The 21,596-nt window shown below is 52.6% G+C and overlaps 12 protein-coding genes across 12 annotated transcripts; 8 read left to right on the plus strand and 4 right to left on the minus strand.

Annotated features, from left to right (window-relative positions):
• Positions 1-162: 162 nt before the first annotated feature.
• Positions 163-2,055, minus strand: Z520_06285 (uncharacterized protein; the record flags this gene model as incomplete). Its single annotated transcript, XM_016776786.1, has 1 exon — positions 163-2,055. The coding sequence occupies one exon, from the start codon at positions 2,053-2,055 to the stop codon at positions 163-165; it is 1,893 nt and encodes a 630-aa protein (XP_016632328.1).
• Positions 2,056-2,453: 398 nt separating this feature from the next.
• On the plus strand, positions 2,454-3,431 carry Z520_06286 (uncharacterized protein; the record flags this gene model as incomplete). Its single annotated transcript, XM_016776787.1, has 1 exon — positions 2,454-3,431. One exon carries the CDS (start codon positions 2,454-2,456, stop codon positions 3,429-3,431), a length of 978 nt encoding a protein of 325 aa, XP_016632329.1.
• A 226-nt stretch (positions 3,432-3,657) lies between these two features.
• Positions 3,658-5,454, minus strand: Z520_06287 (uncharacterized protein; the record flags this gene model as incomplete). The annotated part of the gene is made up of 1 exon (XM_016776788.1): positions 3,658-5,454. The coding sequence occupies one exon, from the start codon at positions 5,452-5,454 to the stop codon at positions 3,658-3,660; it is 1,797 nt and encodes a 598-aa protein (XP_016632330.1).
• An 890-nt stretch (positions 5,455-6,344) lies between these two features.
• On the plus strand, positions 6,345-6,878 carry Z520_06288 (uncharacterized protein; the record flags this gene model as incomplete). The annotated part of the gene is made up of 1 exon (XM_016776789.1): positions 6,345-6,878. The coding sequence occupies one exon, from the start codon at positions 6,345-6,347 to the stop codon at positions 6,876-6,878; it is 534 nt and encodes a 177-aa protein (XP_016632331.1).
• Positions 6,879-7,220: 342 nt separating this feature from the next.
• Z520_06289 (uncharacterized protein) lies at positions 7,221-7,857 on the minus strand (the record flags this gene model as incomplete). Its single annotated transcript, XM_016776790.1, has 2 exons — positions 7,221-7,690; positions 7,758-7,857. 2 exons carry the CDS (start codon positions 7,855-7,857, stop codon positions 7,221-7,223), a joined length of 570 nt encoding a protein of 189 aa, XP_016632332.1.
• Positions 7,858-8,516: 659 nt separating this feature from the next.
• On the plus strand, positions 8,517-10,181 carry Z520_06290 (uncharacterized protein; the record flags this gene model as incomplete). The annotated part of the gene is made up of 4 exons (XM_016776791.1): positions 8,517-8,687; positions 8,755-8,918; positions 8,979-9,360; positions 9,423-10,181. 4 exons carry the CDS (start codon positions 8,517-8,519, stop codon positions 10,179-10,181), a joined length of 1,476 nt encoding a protein of 491 aa, XP_016632333.1.
• Positions 10,182-10,738: 557 nt separating this feature from the next.
• On the minus strand, positions 10,739-12,584 carry Z520_06291 (uncharacterized protein; the record flags this gene model as incomplete). The annotated part of the gene is made up of 2 exons (XM_016776792.1): positions 10,739-10,862; positions 10,921-12,584. 2 exons carry the CDS (start codon positions 12,582-12,584, stop codon positions 10,739-10,741), a joined length of 1,788 nt encoding a protein of 595 aa, XP_016632334.1.
• Positions 12,585-13,459: 875 nt separating this feature from the next.
• On the plus strand, positions 13,460-14,860 carry Z520_06292 (uncharacterized protein; the record flags this gene model as incomplete). The annotated part of the gene is made up of 1 exon (XM_016776793.1): positions 13,460-14,860. The coding sequence occupies one exon, from the start codon at positions 13,460-13,462 to the stop codon at positions 14,858-14,860; it is 1,401 nt and encodes a 466-aa protein (XP_016632335.1).
• Positions 14,861-15,249: 389 nt separating this feature from the next.
• Z520_06293 (uncharacterized protein) lies at positions 15,250-16,708 on the plus strand (the record flags this gene model as incomplete). Its single annotated transcript, XM_016776794.1, has 2 exons — positions 15,250-16,498; positions 16,557-16,708. 2 exons carry the CDS (start codon positions 15,250-15,252, stop codon positions 16,706-16,708), a joined length of 1,401 nt encoding a protein of 466 aa, XP_016632336.1.
• A 502-nt stretch (positions 16,709-17,210) lies between these two features.
• Z520_06294 (uncharacterized protein) lies at positions 17,211-18,141 on the plus strand (the record flags this gene model as incomplete). The annotated part of the gene is made up of 2 exons (XM_016776795.1): positions 17,211-17,726; positions 17,806-18,141. 2 exons carry the CDS (start codon positions 17,211-17,213, stop codon positions 18,139-18,141), a joined length of 852 nt encoding a protein of 283 aa, XP_016632337.1.
• Positions 18,142-20,033: 1,892 nt separating this feature from the next.
• On the plus strand, positions 20,034-20,567 carry Z520_06295 (uncharacterized protein; the record flags this gene model as incomplete). Its single annotated transcript, XM_016776796.1, has 1 exon — positions 20,034-20,567. One exon carries the CDS (start codon positions 20,034-20,036, stop codon positions 20,565-20,567), a length of 534 nt encoding a protein of 177 aa, XP_016632338.1.
• Positions 20,568-21,268: 701 nt separating this feature from the next.
• Positions 21,269-21,589, plus strand: Z520_06296 (uncharacterized protein; the record flags this gene model as incomplete). Its single annotated transcript, XM_016776797.1, has 1 exon — positions 21,269-21,589. The coding sequence occupies one exon, from the start codon at positions 21,269-21,271 to the stop codon at positions 21,587-21,589; it is 321 nt and encodes a 106-aa protein (XP_016632339.1).
• Positions 21,590-21,596: the final 7 nt, after the last annotated feature.

Consider the following 21,596-nt stretch of genomic DNA (forward strand, 5'->3'; position numbering starts at 1 on the left):
TACCGCTTGAACAATGGCTTGAACGCTTGGACCACCTACCTAACTACCTACCTGGAGCAAAATCATTCCTCCTCTGCGATAGTACATCCATCCATCTCCCCTCTCACCCCTTTCCACCGTGTCTACGAGTCTAGCCACCTTTACGAGCCCACACTCGAAGATCTAAGACTCGCGTCTTCTCTCGTCTCCCGTCGCCGTACTTCCAGCGCCATGTCCTCGAGGAGGCGTCGCGACCCGGGTTGGACTAGCACCTGCGCTCACAGCGCCCCTCTTGTCCTTCTTATTGATCAGGTTTGCAAAGAACTGGGACATGGCTTCGTTGCTCTGCTTTCCCACACCGCCAGAGGGCGTCTGTGTCCCCGTCCCGTCTCCACCGTGGTCGCTGCCCAGACGACGCATTGGCGTACTGGTGCCTGTTCCAGTCACGACACCCCCTGATGATGCATGCAGTGGGACATTTGTGGATGTGGACGCGTTGTTATTCTTCGCCGCCGCCGCATTCTGCTGCCTCTCGCTTTCCCGCTCTCTGAGTCGCCTTGTTGCCTCCTCGGCGTCGAAATCGATCCCGTTGACGTTGATCTGGTACGGACCGATGTGCTCGGCCATTCTCGGGTTGGAAACCCCCTTTGTCGGTCCCTCTTCTACAGAGCCTGCTTCGACGCTGCCGGCACCGGCTCCTGTGGGCGCAGGTGCTCCCTTTCGCGATTTCCTCTCTGCCTTTTCGTCTTCCAATTTCAGCTTTTCGAGCGTCTCGTGCTGTGCTTGTAGGAATTCTTGTACGGATGGCACAGAGACGGTTTCGTCGTGTGTACGGGGCTGGAACGAGGGCCGCAGGTCCGCGGGACGGCGCAGGGTGCTTTCAAATAGTTGGACAGCTGATGCTGAGTCGGCCTCGTTGTTCTGAGAAGGAGGTCCCTCGGGCTCTTGGTCGTAGCCTTTCGAGGAGAGGTCGAATTTCTCTTCAGGAGGTGGCTGGATTTCCACGGACCAAGCGTTCGCTACGGCCTCCGGGTCAAAGCCTTCTTTCAGAATCCGGATCTTGCCCCAAGAGTCCCAGTTCGGCGGCACCAAGATCTTGTCTCTGTCGACGATGTTGTGTTTGGCCACTTCGCGTTTCAACAGGGATTGAATACTCAAACTCGAATGCACCAGCGTCCTGACGTTGTTTGGGTCGAATGTGGCGGTATAGACGAGCGAGGCGCCGTGTTTCAGCAAAACGCACCGCAGCCATTGCATCAAAAAGTCAAACTGATCTTCTCCCCAGCCATGGTCTCGTTCCAGGTCTTGGATCTTTTCCGCCTGTATACAGACCACAGACAACGGAATGCCAAGTCCTTCATCCCATTCTCCAGGTCCCGGTGGGACTATCGATCTCTGCTCAGCCACCGTCGCGCCACTGCCACCGCTGCCGGGCTGAGCAGAAGGAGCATCTGGCCCAACTCTCTTCTCCTTCCAGGCCGTCATGATTTCCTCCATTTCAATCTTTGTCTGCTCGTCCAACGTCAAGATGACAGCCCTGAGCAGGCGTATCCATTGTCGTAGTTGCCGTGCCCATTTCAAAGGATCCGACCAATCCAACAAAATAGTGATCAATGTGTCTTTGACCGTCTTTGGCGTGAAAAGCGGTCTGAGTAAAGGTGCAAAGTTCGCAGAGGGGTTCGCCAGCATGTAGATGTTCATCCTCGCAAGCACGTCTTCCTGGTCCGCGTCCAGCACATCGTGATAGGTATAGCCCAGCGCGTAGCGGTTCGATATGGGGGCTACTCTCGGTTGCCGTCGTCTGTCGTTGTTGGCGTACCGGGCTCTTTGGTGGTTCGGAGGGTTCAATTGCTCGAGGAATCCGCGCTGCTGGTCCGGGGTGCCGCCGAGGAGGATGAGTTGCTTCTCGGACAGGTCTTTGCCCTTGGAGGCGCTGTTGAGCATGGGCACCCAGATCGCTTGTTTGTTGTCGCCATCCTTGCTGCCGGGGCGGCGGAAGGATGATGGAACGGGGACGGGTGTGGATGAGGACGATGGACGAGGAAAGCTGGCGTTTGGTTGCGATGTCGCCAGCATCTTGGATCGGTTGTGTTTCAGGGGGAGGAAAGGTCAACGACAGGGAGCATGTCCGGTTGAAAGTGAAGCATTTATTCGAATGCAACTGATGTGGACTGTTTACACGCTGCTGAGTTGGAGAGATCGACCTTTTTGGTTTCTCGTCGCGTCTTCTCCGCAGGCGCCCTGATCAGACCCTACGAACCTGGCGGCCCTGAAATGCAAAACTATAAGCCTGGCGTCAACTGCGTCACTCATCATCCTAGGCTTTTTCTCCGCAAAACGCAACACACTAAACTTTTTGACGCTTTGCGCCGACCTTCGCAACTTCTCGAATTTTCAGTGGGATGACTCGTCCCGCCGGACTCTCTTCATAGACTTTCATTGCTCGCCGCAGTCTTCAGGAGCGAAGTCAAACCATGAACGCAATTCGACAGACCCAGCTTCTGAACAAGCGCGAGCTCGAAAACGCGACACCCCCCTCGGCCTCATGGCACGCCGACTACAGGGACACGGCCTGGGTCTACATAGGCGGCTTGCACCTGGACTTGACCGAAGGCGACGTGGTCATCATCTTCTCCCAGTACGGCAATCCCACGCACCTCAACCTGATGCGCGACAAAGAAACCGGCAAAAGCAAGGGATTCGCTTTCCTGAGATACGAGGACCAGAGGAGCTGTGACCTGGCTGTGGATAATTTGGGGGGTGCGAAGGTGTTGGGCCGGCTGTTGAGGGTCGACCACACTAGGTACAAGAAGAAGGATGACGAGGACGAAGATACGTATCGGATCGACAGGTTGGAAGCCGAGGCCCAGGCGGCTGAAGAAGAAGGGGTTAATGGCAACGGGAAGAAAAGAGAGAGCGATGATAGTGACGACCAAGATGACGAGCGCAGGAGGAAGAGGAGACGGCACCTGCTGAAAGAAGAGGAGGAGCTGGAGAAGCTGCTGGCCATAAAGCAGGACGGCGAAGAAGAGGATCCGATGAGAGAATATCTGATCAGAGAGAAGCGGGAGGAGGTTGAGAGGGCAAGGCAAAAGAAGAAGGAGAAAAGAAAGCACCGACATCGACGAAGAGATGATGACTTGGACGATGGAAATGACGATATCGACAGAGAGGGCCAACACCGGCATCGACACCGACATCGAGATGCTGAAGACCTTGATAGGAGAAAAGATCGGGACAGCGGCGAGCGTACGGGAAGGGACCGGCGTGAGGACGACGAGGATGACAGAAAACAGCGAGGAAAGGACAAGGGCCGAGACTCGCGATATGATCGAGATAGAGACAGGGACAGAGACGTGGAGCACCGACATAGACATCCCCGACGAGGTAGCAGGGAGAGAAGGTCATCGCGAGACCGCGATCGTCCCTCGACCAGGCTTGATGATTATTGATTTGATTGAGTGTACGCTGTCCGACATGCGATAGGCTACCTATTTCGGCAGCAATCTGTCGGGCGAGCAGAGAACTGGTAGGCTAGGTCTACTTGACTGATAACCGCCAGACCGCAAATACAAAGCGATTACTGCTCGATGCTTCAGCTCAATTTTTCTCCTTTGAGCAGCTCCACACCTTGCTCCCTCAATTTGAATTTCTCTGCAGAAGCCACACATGGGTCAGTTACAGTCTCGCCAACAAGTGCAAAAATCGGGCAAAGTACTTACGGATCTTCCCACTGGCCGTCTTTGGATAGTCCTGCACAAAAAAGACATATTTTGGTACCAGGTGGTGGCTCATGCGATCTTTGACCCAGCTCCTGACTTCCTCCTGGGTTATGGGCTTCTCTCCTGGGGGCAGATGATGCCTGCGAATGACAAACGCCGCAACGACTTCTCCATATCTGGGATCTGGAAGACCGACCACCGAGACCTCGGCGATCTTGGGGTGTGCAAAGAGACAGTTCTCAATCTCGAGCGGGTGAATGTTCTCTCCGCCGCGGATGATCAGGTCTTTGATGCGCCCAGTGATACTGACATAGCCGTCTTCGTCTATTGATGCCTCATCGCCGGTATGCATCCATGCCTTGCCCTCCTCGTCGGTTTTGATGGCCTCTGCTGTCTTTTCTGGCTGGCCCCAATATTCCTTCATCACCAGGTAGCCATGGACTGCAAGTTCCCCTCGTTCACCCACATTCAGGATCTTGTCATGATCGAAAGGATCCACCACTTTCGCCTCAACGTGCGGGAGCAGTCGGCCGACGGTGTTGATGCGCTTCTCAATTGGGTCGTCTGTCGTTGTCATCGCAGAAACGGGAGAGGTCTCCGTCATTCCGTAACAAATCGTCAACTCGGTCAGATTTAGAGTCTTGTGCAATTTACGCATCAGCTCGGCGGGCACGGACGAGCCAGCTGCAATGCCGGTGCGCAGATACTGGAAGCCTTCATATGCAATCTTTTCGTCATCAAGGAGCTCCAGTTCCGCAAGGAACATGGTAGGGACACCATAAAGGGCTGTAGCTTTCTCCTCTTGTACAGCCTTCAAGGACGCCAGAGGATCGAATGCTTCAGTGGGAAAGACTATGGCGGAGCCATGAGTCGCGGTCGCCATATACCCTAGGATACACCCAAAGCAATGGAACAGAGGTGGAGGACAGCATACGACATCTTCCGGTGTCAGCAACATCCGGTCCCCTATTTGATTCCCGTTGTTGAGAATCGATCTGTGCGACAGACAGGCAGCCTTCGGCATGGATGTGGTGCCAGACGTGAATTGAATGTTGACCACCTCACGATTCGAGAGAGGGGCAGACGGCGTGGGAGGGCGTGTGTCCGTGTCCTGTGAGATCGATGCCCAGGGTGTTGTCGCTCGGAAAGGTTTGGGATCTATCCGACCCGCGGAATTATCGACGAGGATGATGTTCTTCAGCGACGGAATCGCCTCGGATACAAGAGTCGAGCTTGAGAGATCAGGCACAAGTGCTTCCAGAAGCGAGACATTTGGCCGCGGTGGTTTGTATGGTAGATTTGTCTCGGTTCCAATGACTAGATGTGTGGCAGACAAGTGGTTGAAGGCCGAAATAATCTGGGTCGAAGTGAAGGCCGGGTTCAGTGGGACAAGTATGGCTCCCAGCTTGAACAATGCATATGTAATTGTCGCGAATTCAAGATTGTTGCCCAGCGACACGCAGACCCGATCACCCTTTTTGACCCCCAAGCTTTGAAGTCCATGGGCCAGGACATTGCTGTCGAGATCGAGTTGGTGGTATGTCAGTCGCTTGTTTTGGTGTCTGGAGATGACCGCATTTCGGTCGCCATGTGCGGAAACGATGCGTGCAAGGTTCTCGCCGACAGTTTCTTCGAGCAAAGGAGGGTGTAGAGGGCCTTTCACTCTGGCCTGGGTCAGGAGACCGCGTCGAGGTCGAAGAAGTGAGGAGAAGGTAGGCAATGCCGCTGCCGGCGGTCGAAAGAGTGCCCGCATGGCGTGGGCATTGTTCTTTGGAAGGGATCTTGGGTTTTGTCTTAAGGGGACGTCGTCGCCATCCTAACCAGCCCCCAGTTGTATCTCAGCGCGCACAATATATTGTCCCAATGTCTCGCTCCGTAGGGAGGAAGCAGAAACAAGTCTTGGGGGGCAATGCATGGTCGGACCAGTGCCGCGGTCATCGGCGGACGGAAGGCAGCTCGGCAGCTAGAAGCTGGGGAGTTTGGAGCTTGGAGGTGGGCGTGGTGGGTTCTGAGCTGAGACGGCGAGCGGGTTGAGCTGACTCGGGTGATGGATGCCGAGTCTTGCTTCGCGGGGGCGTTTTGTGGGGTAATGAAGCCGATCAGATCAGCCCAAGATAGACGATGGAGGGGGAGTAACACACCTTTGGTGCCTATTGCCCTCTGGTCATCCGCTCTGATTGTCACTGTGTAGAAATCGGTGAAAAGATGGTTCAGATTTTTCGATGGAAAAAGGAAGAACCGCGCTGACGAGTAGCGGGATGCAGGTCGCTCCATTGTGAATTTGAGATACTGTGAGGAAGGACGGAATATAACACTACCTAGGTACCTTACTATGTACCTGGTCAGAAATATTGTGGCCACCGCCAATTCTTTTTCCGGCGTCAGCATCAACGACGTATCGCCCATGTCAGGCTCATCAGGCTCGTTACGCCGATGCTTCCGCCCACCAAATGTAGGCGCTGAAAATGCGGGGTGAAAGGATCATCAGCTTCGCTACATATGTCCAGCCCAGCCTCCAGTGCCTCACGTCAACGGTTATTTCGCCCTTTACTACCAGTCCCTGCTTACCAGGCTTCACATTAAAGACAAACATACTTCTTCTCGTGACTTCATACTCGGTCCCTCACTCCTTTGAACATTAGAATGATTCTTGAACGAACAAGCCTTAGCAGGCAACATGCAGCGTCACGAGCCGCAGCAGAACTCGAGACCAAACAGGAAGCTGACGGCCAACGTCCGCTGACATGCATGTTTTACTTCTTTGCGTCTCAAATGAAGCAAAACGTGCAGCCTCCCGATCAGGATCTCGTCCGGAGAGGGAAACTGGAGGACAAGCCAACTCATCAGCTGGATTCCATGATCGCAAGGCTAGCCATGCATGCGGCGTTTTCTCCTTTGATTTCCAAATTCGAAACATATCCGGTCGAAATTCCCAACACTGCTCCTGCTTCTGCACGTCAGAAGAATCGAACGGCTTCCCGAGAGCAAGTCCACGACAGCGTCATGATCATGAAGTTTCGGGACAAACGGGCCCGTCAGGAATGGATTGCCACCAAAGAATGGCAGGATTTTATGCGGGAGACGGAGGGTCAACAGGTCTTCAGGAGGATGCCTCATGTTCGGTGTGCCAGTAGCCTCAGGGGATTGATGGATCCAATGGATATTTTAACTGCTTGATGGCGATAAAGCAGTTTCAGACCAAAGACACTAAGCCCGAGGACTTCAATCATAACAGCACGCAGAAAGTACAGTTCCTTTCCCAGGAAGTGGCCCTCGTCAGGAGGAGATGGCAGGCATCAGGTGGTTCGAGTGCGACTGATCAAAGGCCACGACCTCGCCAGCGCCAGGTCAGATGGGTCCGGCTTGGTAATTTGGGACCCCTATCGAGGCAATCGTGCTTCGAGAATTTCGCCCATTCCCTTTCGCGTTGCCGACTTCGCCTCAAGCATGGTTGATATCGACTGGAAAGGCAGAGTTGTTGATTCTGGACAGCTCGGACGCGCACTTGAGAGGCTGGAATCAGAAATCTTGAATCCCAGTCTCCCCCTCTAAATCATGACTTTGACTTTTTGGAAGTCCTTCCTCGCCCTTGACAAACTCGGGCTCCTCTTCGTCAAAGTACCTGTCTTCGGCATCCCTCTCTTCCAGGACCCGATCGTCGTATTCGGGATTGTAGTCCACCGAGTCGTAGTCGAAATCGTCATCTCCGCCTCTCAGAAAGCGGACCTGCATCTCCCACTTCCATCTGGCGAGGCCGTCCTCCTTGGTCGCAGGCACTTCATCTCGATCTTCCGCCAATATTTCCCCGTTCGGCCCGCGCTTATATGTAAACAAGGCATGAGGGTCTGGGTGGCGCAGCGCTTCGAGCTTCGCTTCGCTCCGGTACAGGTCCGCCTCGAGGATGCCAGAGTATCCTTTTTGCCGACCTTCGGCTTCGCGTTCAGCGGGTGTTTGGAAGCGGCGGATCAATCGGTCGTAAAGAAGCGGATCTGCAAGAAACACAAAACGTAAGTCGTTCGAAGCCCTACCTTCCGAGGAGCCATTTTATGGGCACACCTGCCAGCTCAAGCTGAGGTCCAAAGTATTCTGGATGAGTATCCAGGTATCGTTTTCGCCGATTCTTGATGCGGATGCGATCAGGCATCTGTGTCTCCATCGACGGCGACGCGGGCTTTGGCGGTAGAGAAGCATTGCTACGTATAGGAATTCCTGTACCCTCTGGAAAGCGAGGCATATCAGAGTGCTTTACAGACTGCCTGTAGTTGAGGTCGCGACTCAAGGAACTGCACCCAAGAGTTAGAGGGAATTGGTGGCGACCCTTGGAATCGTTGATTTTCTACACCCCGCATGGTGCACCGTACTACTTCGGAGCATATAGCATGACAACGCCATAGGTTTGTTGCCGAAAGATACCTACCTAGCTCGCTAGGTACCTAGGTATGCTCGACAAGGCTCGCCATAGTTCGAGACGAGCGAGTAAATCATAACTCAGAAGAAAGCCCATTCCTTGATTGCCACCCGGACGGCGGAGACTATGCGCGCAACCCTTGGGATGCCGGAATCAATGAATATTCAGGATGCTGGGGAACGTTGTCGGGTCTCTCCAACATCTCAAAGCGTCCTCCAGATTCAGAGTGGGCGGCTTATTCGACACGGCTGCATAGAGATCGACTGGGTGCCAGCTACATGCCGATTGTCTGTCTGGCTTTTTCAATTGGTGAGCTTAGTGGATGAGAAGCCCCGCCTTTTCTAGGAATCCAGCACTTGTTCTGTATCTTCTCCAAAGTATTCCAGTGTGTGCATTTCAAAAGGGTGATGCTGACTACACTCGCAGCTGCTGCTATGGCGCACTCTAGTGTCAACCATGTTCACGATCTCACTGACGACACGTTCAGAGGCTTCGTGGAGCAGAATGATATGGTGCTTGTTGGCTTCGTTCTGCCTTTCCTGCCTGGCTTCCAAAGATTTTCAAGAGAATACCTCGAGGTATGAATCGCTCCTATTTTCGGGCAGACATTCGAAATGGCTTACCATCGAGCGTCTATGTACCTAGGCAGCTCAAGTGCTGCATGGCTCTAGGGTTCAGTTCGCGACAATAGACTGCCAAAAGCAGACTCGGGTGTCTGAAGAATTTGTGTTCAGCCGCTGGCCAACAGTCAAACTGTTCCGGGGCTATGGCAATGTCAAGCAGTATGAAGGAGCATGGAAAACATCAGAGTGAATGTGTTCGACTTCGAATTTGTGCCCAGTTTCTCGAGTGAACTAACGCTGTCGAAGCATTGTCTCCTGGTTGACGAGGCAAACCCTTCCTGCGATCTCTGAAGTCACCGCAGACTCTCTGCAAGAACTCAAAAGCAAGAGCGATGTGGTGGTCGTCGGGTTCTTCGCGCCTGGTGACAAAGACTCTCGCGAAGCCTTCACCTCTGTTGCAGAGGCTCTGCATGAAGACTACCTGTTCGGCATCACAGGTGATGAGGATCTTGCGAGACGGGAGCAAATCGCCGTCCCAGGAATTGTGTTATACAAGAACTTTGATGAGAAGAAGAACATCCTTGAGATGCCATCTTATGATAGCCGGGCTATCTCCGCTTTTGTCAAAGCTGCGAGTACGCCCTTGGTCGCTGATTTTCACCCCGAACTTCATGTCAACTTTGTAAATGTGAGTCTTGAGAATCCTGGCAAGGGCCTACCCCCAGGAAACTGAATTTGTTGTGCTTCTAGACTGGCCTTCCACTTGGCTACATCCTCACCGAGAGTGCCGACGAACGAGCTCAACTTTCTAGATTGGTGGCGCCGTTGGCTAAGAAGTACAGGGGCACGATCATATTTGGCCTGGTGGATGTCAAAGTCTTCAATTCAATAGCAGACGATCTGCGCCTCGAACCCAACAAGTGGCCCGCCTTTGCCATCAAAGACGCCGTCAAAGGGCATCGCTTCCCACTCCTCGATCAAGGTCAACAGCTGTCGGAACAAGCACTCGGCTCATTCGTCGAAAGCTTTGTGAATGGCGAGCTGAAGCCAGTCATCAAATCAGAGCCTGTACCGGAAACGCAGGAAGGACCTGTGACTGTCATTGTCGGTCACACTTACGATCACCTTGTCATCAATAACGACAAGGATGTTCTGGTTGATTACTACACGCAGTGGTGTGGCCCTTGTAAAGCAATGGCACCCACCTACGAAAAGCTCGCACAGCTTTACGTCTCCCACCTGACTGGCTGCGGTCGAGTCACAATCGCAAAGGTAGACGCAGAGGCTAATGATGTCCCGGGCGATATTAGAGGGTTTCCGACGTTCAAACTCTTCCCAGCCGGTTCCAAAGAGTCTCCCGTGCAATACGTTGGTCCATGGACTATCGCGGATTTTGCCAACTTTGTCAGAGACAATGGGAAGCACAAGATTGATGTGCTTATAAAGATCAATGCCGGCGATTCCAAGTTGATTCAGGAAGATCATCCCATCCCGCGAGAACAGGTGTGAAGCCTTGTTTCCGGTATTAGTGGTGTCAGCACAAGACCATCTCAGGGGTGGTCGTGGTGAGGTTTGGTGAAAGAGCCACTATTGTCCTTTTGCTGAAAACTTCTGGTTTAGTATCGTGTTGTTATAACGAGGGCAAAATTCTCATGATTGCAGTAGCTATCACCGTCGCGCGTCAGTGTCCTCGTACGAGGCCGATCCCTGACATTATCGCTGTGAGGCCCTGACACTCAGCTGTATTTCGTCCAGGCACTAGAACACCAAGGGACGTTATACTAAACTAAATACTGTCATTTCCGGCGTAGCGATCAACGCGTCGCCGTTGCATTCATCTGTGATTTATATCTCTTCGAATAGTCTTCGTTACGCTCCTCAAACTCCTGAAGCCAAAGGCCATCGCAGGATCCTCTGTTGTTGACTGGTGACGCTCTTTGGAAGCATCCAAATCCAACGCTCTCCAGAAACAAAACCGCCGAGACATCCTCAGGCCTTGCACATAGTGGGAGGAACAAAAACATCAGAAGCCTTCATGACTTCTGCAACACCAATCCTGCAGCACGTCACCTCATTTCTGAGCTTGGGAAGAAACGAGGGCCACCATATCCATGAGCCAGAATAGCTTGAATGTCAATATTAGCGTTAGGGCATTGCGCCCATAGTTTGACAAGAATATAACGGCCCGACCTGTGGATATGTTAGTCCTTAATTCGCAACCGGCAACGAAAAGGGAGCTATTACTCACACTGGAGGGTCGAATTTGATTTCAGTGCTAGATTTGTTTCGGCTGATGAAGAACGCAGCATGTGGCGCAACGCCGGCTCCAGTAGAGGTGCTGGCTGTCACACCATTACTCAAAGTCGTTTTGGAGCTCGAAGCTTCAACTTCGGTGGACAGGTTGGAGCGCTCTCCAGAGGTATAAACCAAGTCCGGCGTCCCTGTCGCAGGAGCAATTATCAGAGTTGTGCCCCGAATTGAAGTTGAAAGACGATTGTGGGATCTGTCTTCATCGAGCTCGCTTTCCCGGTTACGGCTCCCAAAAAATTCATCACTCTCTCGGATTTGCTGTGCCCGCATGAGATCCAGCATGCGATTCCGGTGCGCAAGGGTGTTTTCGAGATCGACTTGCTGGCGTTGAAAGCGTTCTGTTTCCCCTGATTCTCTTGCTTCGAGCGGGATATCGGGCTCATAGCCTTCTGAGTCGCTCGAGTTGGACCACGGACCATCATTACGCTCGTTTCCGAAATACACTGGACGGTATCGATCGACATAAGATCTCAATGAATATTCATCGTCGTGCCACGGGCGCGGCGATAGTGGTCCCTCTCCGCCATCTTCTCCATCTGATGGATCCACAACTGTGACGTGAAAGCCAGGGACGAGAGGAACATCAATATGAGAGGCTCCTTCGGAAGTTGAGGGATTGTTGGGGTACCTCGAACGATCAATGGATCTGAGGGGAGATCTTGTGGAGTTCATATATTCCTGGGAGGGGCGGTATCCATCTGGCCTGTGTCGTTGACGGCGGTAGCTTTTCGGGGCCCAGCGTACATCGTACTGAGAAGTACGGTCGAGGAGATTGTCATCTTCCATGGCAACGAAAATCAAGCCATTCTGAATTGGTGCATCGTAACCGGCACGCGGGGCTTTGACCACGATATCAGTCAAGGTGAAGGGCATTCCGCCCACATGCTTCAGTAAGAGGTTGCATTTGTTGGACTTGGTGCAGTAGACGCTGGTATCATCTAGGAGGACATTCTGCGGATAAGAATTGATGGGCATATGAGGATCCGAATATTCTCCCCCGTCACAGCTGATAATCTCTAACCTTAGCTGGCCAGGAACGACCTGACCATTGTGGCCATAGCTAAATGTTCGAGGTTCGTCCTCGTATGTACCATCGGTCAATTTCCTTCGTTTCGATCTTGGCCGATCAGGGCGATCGTCGACTGATTGAGTTGGTGAGGCGGGCGACTGGTTGGATGGCGGCACAAATGCTTCAGAGGCGGCAGCTCTTCCACTTTGTCCAAGTCTTTCTCTTTGGTATCTCTGCAGACGTTCGCTGGGCCTGAAGGCTCTCCGCCGACTGCGCACGAGGCTGGATGCGCTGCTGGTCTGGGCAAGGCCCTCGGATATGTCTTGTTCACGGAAACGTGTAGCGTATTCTCTTCTTCGTCGTTCCCGGGAGGTGAGGGGGTCAGATGGTAAAGGTCGGTCCGGTCTCTCATCATTTGCCTCAGCGGCTGCCAGCTGGTCCCCCATCTCCCTTTCAAATTCTTCAAACGCTATTTCGTGCTCGATGCCGAGATGCCGCTCCGAGCTGAGAAGATTTCTGAGGTTTTGAAGGCGTGCTGCGACATCGGTCCAAGCGGAGCGTTCTGGAGGATCAGACTTGGTGGATATTAGCATCAGAATACCATCGGGAACTCTGTACGTATGGCAAGAAGGACTTGAGGATAGGATCGTACCATGGCTGAACAAAGGACGGGCTGGATGCTGGCACGAACAAAGCGTCCTTAGGAACGAAGGCAACACGCAATGTGGCTCCACTCGAATTGGATCAGGTTGAAGGAGACATGTGGGAACATATAGAGGCGACTGCAGGCTTCAACAATCTGAGAATGGGTGCAGAGCAAGGTCTTCACAAGAAGAGTGGTAGTCGGATGTTCGCCAGTCAGAGTGCGGCAACCTTCTCGCGCTGTGACAAGTTGCAGAGTGCAGCCCATCGGCCAATTCTTGCCCCACGGTGATGCACTGCGCCCGCTGAAGGCCCGTGCGGCATGGAAGGCACCACCCGGAGAATTAACTCGCCATCAATCCTTCTAGGCGTGCCGCTAGGCTGTAAAGTCCTCGTTGGGCCTCCGTATCATTTTGGCAGTGGTGGGTGCCGCCGGGAGTCTTACCGCCGAGGCCGCTTAGGCACCAGTAAACCCAACTACTAGTTAAAACCATGCTTGGCATTGAACTGCCCCTGCAGCAAGATGAGATAATGGCTACGGAGTACAAACTTGAAGTACAAGGTACCTCGTACTGACTGCACACTCCTGAAGATCGCGGGCGCAGCCAGCGAAAGAAACTCGTGGTGGGTGCGCTGGAGTGCAAACATTTCGTTTCTGTCTTCTCACCTTCACTTCAGACTCACTTTCACTCTCACTTGCTCTCTCACTCTTGAGAAAGACACATCCAACAGCCGCTCTCAGTTCCTTCTGTCATCTCCTCAGAAGCTCGCGCTGCTACAACCATCAAATTGCCTGCAACATTCCTCCCTTCTCTGCGGATGCACCATGGACCAGAACCCGTTGTCTGGTGGCTCTCATCCCCCAAACGGACTCCAGCCCACGAATACTGCGGCAGTCGACCTGAACGGAGCCATGGCCGGCCCGGTGAATGGAGGGATTGATGGGGCCATGGAGGGTTCATCATTTGTAACATCCGTTCCTGGCATGGGAGACCTCAACAGTTACTCACAAGTACCCGATGCGACATTTGGCGACATGGCTCTCGCGATGAACGGGATGCAGCCTGAAATGTTTGCGGTACAGCCTCAGCAACCTATGGCTGCCGACGAGATCGCATTGTATGACAGACAGATCCGCCTTTGGGGTATGCAAGTCCAGGAACAGCTCCGTCGTGCAAACGTTCTCCTCATCGGAATGAAGGGACTGGGATGTGAGATTGCAAAGAATCTCGTCCTGGCAGGAGTCGGAGTATTGACAATACTTGATCACGAAGTGGTCGAGGAAGAGGATTTGGGAACGCTATTCTTCGTCCGGGAAGCTCAGGTTGGCCAGAATCGTGCGCAGGCAGCTCTGGCAGAGCTACAGAAGCTAAATCCAAGGGTTGAGGTATATACGGACCCTAATGCGGCTGTCACTAAGGATCCGGAATACTTCCAGAATTTCGACATCACTATCGCGACAGGCCTCATTATGGATGTACTTGGAACGATCAATATGGCCTGTCGAATCAATGGCCGGAAATTCTATGCCGCAGATACCCACGGCATGTACGGCTACATTTTCGCCGACTTGCTCGTCCACGATTTCGTGATTGAGAGAGAGCAGAGGAACAAACCCACAAAAGTCGGCGATATGGAGACTTCGACCAAGTGCGTCAGAGCGGTTGAGTCGAAGAAGGAAAACGAGAAGACCATGGAACTCATTACCTATCGAGAGACATATTCTCCCTTTCAGCTGGCCAATCTGTCTCCTCTCCCAGCGCGGATTAAGAACACTCGACGGAGCCGCACGAAGGTCACTCCTTTGCTTTCTTGCCTGCGGGCTCTATTCGATTTTCAAGGCCAAATGGGTGGCAGGCTTCCCGCGCACAGCAGAGCAGACCTCGAGCTCTTCACCAGACTGGCAAACCAGAAACATCTGGAGCTTTCACTTCCCCTGGAAACCTTGAGGTCGGACTTTCTCCGGGCTTTCCTGCAGAACCTTGGCTCTGAGATCAGCCCAGTAGTTGCGTTCCTGGGAGGTTATTTAGCACAAGATGTCATTAATGTTTTGGGACAGAAGGAGCAGCCGCTTCAAAACTGGCTACTCTTTGACGGAGAAGAATTTACCGCCACTCAGTTCTCGATACATCCCATCAACGACGATGCTATGGAGATGATGAACACCAACGGAGCTATGATGGTGCCAGCGGCTTCATCCATGGACGGCACAATTCCAGTGGCTTAAATTACCTAGGTATGCTTCCTCACACAAGGCTGTGAGTTTTTCACGATGCGGCCGAGTTCAAGGCTGGCCTTCGACCAATTGGAAACAGGATCCATTCTTGGCATCAGGAAATTTCGATTTCACGCAGAACATTCATTGTCACAGGCCACCAGGCTTTTGTACAGAGCTCGGCGTCTCAACACATGGGAGAGGGGGGCATGTACTGGACTTGGCACTGCTTCCCTTCTTGACTGTCTCGGTGACGGAGCATGGACTTGGACAGCCTTCTTCACAACTCCGCCTTGTATGAACCATTGCTCCCTGGTGGGCAGGCAGGCTTCACCACTTGGAATGAATCTTAGATCACTGACCTTTGCTGAGATTGAGCCTTTGCATCCTGTTGATTGAGAATGACCCATCCAGATTTCCCCGCAAGATTAGTTGATTTGACCTTGAACGACTCGACTCATCACCCTTCCCTGTATGCCACGCTGAAGTCGATTCGCAAGTCCACCCTCTCAATTCCAAATCGCCTTACCTCCATTCTTGCTGACGCCAAATTTGTCAAAACAATATCCCAGCAATACAACTTGCCGCTGGTCGCCAACGAGCGTTGTGGTAGCTGGTACATCGACCCGACTGATAAAATCGGCAGTACGTATTTCAAAAGTACAGATGGCCACCACGGACAATGGGACTTTTCTCCGCGCAGGCTCAATCTGCAGCTTCTTCCGATCCTAGCCGCTTATGGCGGTGCAATCGTGGTCGACTCAACTCGTCGTGGCAAGAATCTGCCGGATGCATTCAGCAAGACTGTACCAATATGGGCCGCAGTTATCAATAAAGCACTGTTCCCTGAAATACCTTCAGCGCACAGGCTTCAGGCTCCACCTCCACCAAATGACCTAGGTCCGTCAGAGATATCGCAGATCGAAGCCCGGCTTGAAGGCTTTACGAAGACTTTCACCAAACTAGGGCTAGACTTAGAACACTTGCGGAAGCAGCTGGGGCGTCCTGTGCGGCTAACCTGGGTGATCAACGGCTATCCTGGTGTTGAGCGTGGCGACGAAGCAAACCTGCCCCTCTCAAGCTCAAGCTCTGCACTCGAGCACTCACACAACCTTGTGCTCTGCTCCGCCTCTCGTCGCGTTCGTGGTGCCGAAAGCTCGGAAGCTGGGTACATCCAAGGTGCCGGTGATGACAGCGAAGGATGGTCGCACGGACTCACTGCTGAACTCTTCTGGGGACATAGAGAGCGGTTAATGGAGACTCCAGAAGATGAACTCCCTGCTCTGATCGAGGCATTACTTGAAGAAGAAAATGAAGAGCGTGGCACAGAGATTGCGGTTACGAGAATCCTTCCAACCTCCAACATTTATATCGCAGTTGGCTCCGTCACGAGCTTGGATGGTTTCGACCTGATTGTCAATTGTCAAGGCGACGAAGGAGGCTCAATGTCAAAGGTCCTTTGGTTAAACTGTCACAATGGCAAACTCGGGAGCAAAGACCTTCGCGAAAAGCTTCCTGGCGTCATCAGTGTCATCAGCAATCAGCTCTGCAAGCATCCCCAAAGCAAGATACTGATCACTTGCTCAACTGGCAAAGATCTTAGTGTCGGTGTTGCAGTCACGATTTTGTGTTTGTGCTACGACGACGAAGGTCAGTGAAATTTCCACGTGCCTGTACCTGGCGAAACCAAATGACAATTGAGATGTAGGCCATTTGCGAGAGGTTGATGGCCGGTTGCGCGTCGAGAAAGAACTTGTTAGGCGAAGGCTAGTCTGGATCATCTCCTCCAAACAGGATGCAAACCCGTCGAGAGCGACACTGCAAGCCGTGAATTCTTTCTTGATGCAACGTCCGGACTGAAGCTCGAATCGATACACAAGAGTCTTTGATTGGCGCTTGTTGGCCATGATTAAGAGTCAGGATGGCGGGTCAGCATGTGGTATTGCCCCGGTGTCCCTTTTTGGTGATTGAGGCACAGGCAGATAAGTCCCCAGGACTATTGGTGACAAAGAGCTTCCAGCTTACCCGAGGGGAGGATCGTCGCAGAAGTGCAGAAGCAAAAAGGCGATGCTCAGAAGAGTGGTTGGAGGTGGTGTCGACTGGCTGGTGGGCGCTGGTGGGCGCAGTTGCGGATGCGCAGCGGAAACCCGGGGCCAAGGCTGGGCTCGGCTGGGCCGCATGATTGCATCATCACCGCTTCAAAGGTTCTGGAAGTGGAGGGGGTGCGGTGCATGGGTGCGGTGCATGGGTGCATGCAAACAAAAAAATACACCCTCACGACCCTTCAGCCCTTAACTCTCCAGATATCCAGATATCTCTCAAATTTCCTTTTTGCTGGATACCGCCCTCTCTCTTCGTCACAATGCCTCCTCTCTCTTTCAGCGATACCCTTCCTTTACCCAACTCCTCCGTCCGCATACCCCGCCTTGGTTTCGGAGTCTACCAGTCCCCTGCCTCTGTTTGCGTACAATCATGCCTTTGCGCCCTAGAAACCGGATACAGACACATTGATACGGCGCAGTTCTATCACAACGAAGCTCAGGTTGGAGAGGCGCTGCGCAAATCAGGTCTTCCGCGCTCTGAGGTCTTCGTCACCACCAAAATCCTCTCTGCAGGAGGAAGCGTCGAAAAATCATACAAGAAATGTCTCGAGAGTGTGGAGAAGATTGATGGGGGCCATGATGGCTACGTGGATTTGTTCTTGATACACAGTCCCAATGCGGGAAGTGGCAAGAGAAAGGAGATGTGGCAGGCTCTTGAAAAACTGTACGAGAAAGGAAAGGTGAAAAGTATTGGCGTGAGCAACTTTGGAGTTGGACATATTGAGGAGATGAAGGAGTATGCAAAGATCTGGCCGCCACACGTTAATCAGATCGAGGTACGGAGAAAGAGTCCCACTCCGTCGAGCTGCTATGGTGTTGTCGAGCCTGGAGATGAGACTGACCACGTCTTCCTAGTTGCATCCGTGGTGCCAACAACGAACCATCACCGAGTACTGTCAGAAACACGGCATCGTCATCGAAGCCTACTCGCCGCTGGTCCGAAATTACAAAGCCAACGATACCACATTGGTTTCTTTAGCCAAGAAATACAACAAGACTACGCCGCAGATTCTCATCAGATACTGTCTGCAGAAGAACTGGGTTCCACTGCCCAAAAGCGATACTCCAGACAGGATCAAGCAGAACGCCCATGTATACGACTTTGAACTATCTCAGGATGACATGGATGCACTGGATGCGCTGGACCAAGGGGATGCTGGGGCAATTGTTCAAGCTGTGCGCAACGGATAGGATGTACAAACCGGTCCAGGGGCGTCTTAACGACGGCGTTATACGAAGTCTGTGAGAAAGGTATTGCTCGTCCATGTGCGTACCTGACTTAACGGCCACTACTTCCCTGATGCCGGAACGGATCTGATTGCTTTCTGTTTCCTCTCAGTGTCTCCAGCGCGGATGCTCATGAGAACATGCGCGTGTTGTTCGGCAGGATAAAATCACCAATAATCGAATCAGACCCCTAGCTTCTCGGTAGGCAGTGAAGCATTGTCATTGGTCTATGCACATTCAAGTTTGATTACATTTTATTACAGATCCACCGATACCTTGGATTGCACACCTGCCAGAAGTTGAAACTAAGATATCTGCGCTGTATCCGGTCGTGAGTTGTCTGCTCCAGATGACGAGGTAGCACAGCTTGGAGCCTTGATTCATGGCCAGCCATCATGAGAAGCTCGCAGCTTCCGCCTCGGACAGGCCTGGGACCAGGCAAGGAGAGCTTTCTCGACCGCTTTGTGCAACAGAACAGCTGCTGCAGAAGACCTTTCTTCGTGGTTGCTGAATGGAATCATGCAGGTCATCGTCATTCGCGGTGTGTCCGTGGAGATGCTTGCTTGCCAAAAAGCCCTGAACGCCGAACCCCAGCGGATATTTCTCCCAACGCTTTCATCGAAGACCTTGGAAGAGCCCACAAGAACAGGCTGGCCTGATCTATCGGAAGTCTCGTCAACTGCCGACAATGGCTTGAGGGAGTCGCACTTCCTTGGCCGCTAAAGACTCCGCCGCACAATGTCCTGACCGCCCTGCCGTTCTGACTATCACCAAGACTGGTTGGGACCAAGCTTCCTTGTACCCGACGTCCGACAGACTGCTTTTCTTACGAGACGGCTCAGGGAGATATCGAAACTTGCTACAACCGTGGAAGTTAAAGCGGCATCCACGCTGTACGTCGTTCTTCGGGCCCATTACTGGAAGAGGCGCCGCAGCGTCGAGACCAGACCAATACAACGACTCTGTTTCCATAATCAGCACGTCAAGCGGAAGAAAAGCAGCAAGTGAGCCTTCTAATCAAACAATCCTCGAATGGAGCGTTTGAAGGTTCCTTAACCAGTCCATCCTTGTGGGGCTTGCAATTAGTCTCTGTTTTCTCGCGGTGATACGAAGTCCACCGGATTACTCAACATCAACTTTGCGACTAAGGCAGCCTCAAGCCTTGTCCTCCACGCCTTGTCTCCTCCTGACCCTCAGCTGCTTGGAAATTGTTGAGGATGGACCTTGTGTTCGATTGGGGAACAGCTATGGGGAGCAGCTATGGAGGGAAACGTGTCCTCCGCATGGGGGGCTTGGGACTACCACACGACCGCCAGGGAGCATGAGCTGGAGCACGCACGAGCAAACCAGGAAGAAATCAACATCCTCGAGTTCCACTCTACTCAAATGGGACATATCCGACTGAATTGTCAGCAATGAAAGGTGCGTTCGAGGCTGGCGGCTCAGGTTTCTTTGTCAGCTTCCAACGGAACGAGGAACTCAACAGAACCAAAACCGTGGCACGGTAGGCAGGTATAAAAATTGACGGATTCCCTCTCATCTTCTTCGACGTGTTTCGAGCTATTGCATTGTTCAGATCGTCTTCGCCGTGTGACTTGTGCTCGACCGCCCTTATATTTATTCAGCACGCCCTGCCCCAGCACTCCATGAATATGTCGTCGCCCACCAATGCAGCAGTCACGTTTGGCCCTAGCGTCGACGAGCTGCTTGAACGTAACAGGTCAGTGGATCTGCGAGTGCTCCTTGAATTTCTGGTCAACCGTATCCTCTTCACATGAGCATGCGGCTGATATGAAAACGCAGGCAGTATGCTGCTGGCCACAAACCTATTCCGTCTTTGATGGCTCGGATGGGAAATGATCCCAAAGCTCATGGTCCTCATGTGGTTGTTGGTAAGCAGCGACTTTACTCAGAGACCAGACCTCTCCATCAGAACGCCAGTGAAACTGAACAGCCTCCCTCCAGTGTCATGCTTCGACTCTCGCGCCAATCCACTCACCTTTTTGAACGTCGGAATTCGGGAATGCCTCGTGCTGCGCAACGTGGGAGGCCGCTTCGCCTCGGCCGCAGGTGACATCGCCGCGCTCGACACTCTCTTCCACGTTTCGCAGATCATCCTCATTCATCATACCAACTGTGGGGCGTCGCACGTCACCAAGCAGCAGGTACTTGACGGAGTCCATCAGAAGAGACCCGAGTTTACGGGATTCGCAGAAGAGCTTGAATGGAGATTGCCGATGAAGGAAGACAACCACAATTCGTTGCTGGAGGACTTTGAAAGAGTCAAGAGTTGCGGGTTCCTCAGGGAGGATTTGATTGATGGAGTTGTCGGGTTGTGGCTCGATGTTGAGACTGGGCTGGTGAAGAGGGTGTATCCTGAGGATCAGTAGGACCACAGCAGTCTCTCCGTCTTCTGTTGGACCATTGTCTTATCTGCATGAACTACCTAGGTATGCAGAAGACAGACGTTGTGTGGTCTTTTCAGAAGGACCCAGAGCTCTTGGATCTCTGCATAAGAAGGAGATAGTAGCAGCTGTACCGAATCCGTGACCGAAGGGTTCTATGGAGAGGGATCGTGCGACCCAAGGCGAATTTCACTAGCTCTTACATACCTAGGTAGGTACCTGGCATATATCCGAAACATGGATCAATCCACACCCCATATGGCATTTATATAGACTAATAAGAACTTTTCTCGGTCAAATCTCCAACACCTGCAGATAGAGGGGCAAATAGGATGAGACTCTGAAAGGTGGGTTGGCGAGAACAAACTCTCCATATTGTGGCGCGTCCCCTCCACAGAACATGCATCATGATCTCAACTTGTCTCACGCAGTCCGCGCAAGCTGACCCGAGCGTACAATCCCACCCTCTTGTATATGACCTTCCTGATGGGTTGCCTGAGAATAATATACCTTCTTAACATGGAAAAAAAAAGCTCGCTCCTTACATACCCTATCCATCCCCCTTGGGAGAGACACACGTCCATACAATTCGACGTCCACGTTCCAGCCAACATCGCAAAAGCCTCGACAAAACATAACAAAAGCTTCCGATCTTGCTCAATTCCCTTACAGTTGAGCCAAACACGATGGCCGCGATCCACCGCAATTGTTGTCTTTTCTGCAAGAAGAAACCTTGGGACGACGGCGAGTTGGAAATGCTCGACTGGTACAGCGTGAACCTCGACGGCCGGCTGGACACGCGCATCTGCTTCTTTCACAATCAGAAACAGATCCAATGTCTACGAGAGGTGCGCGGTCAAGTTGCGCAGGAATGCCAACGGCGGCGGCGGCGGAGGACTGCTGCGCCTGGTGAGCCTGTGGAGGAGCTGAAACGGAGGATCTTTATGGATCATTATCGAGAGATGCAAGGGGATGAAAAGCGCGAGAGGTCTTGTGTTCTCATGTGAGGTACCA

This window comes from Fonsecaea multimorphosa, assembly GCF_000836435.1.
Source record: "Fonsecaea multimorphosa CBS 102226 unplaced genomic scaffold supercont1.11, whole genome shotgun sequence".
Lineage (NCBI taxonomy): Eukaryota > Fungi > Ascomycota > Eurotiomycetes > Chaetothyriales > Herpotrichiellaceae > Fonsecaea > Fonsecaea multimorphosa.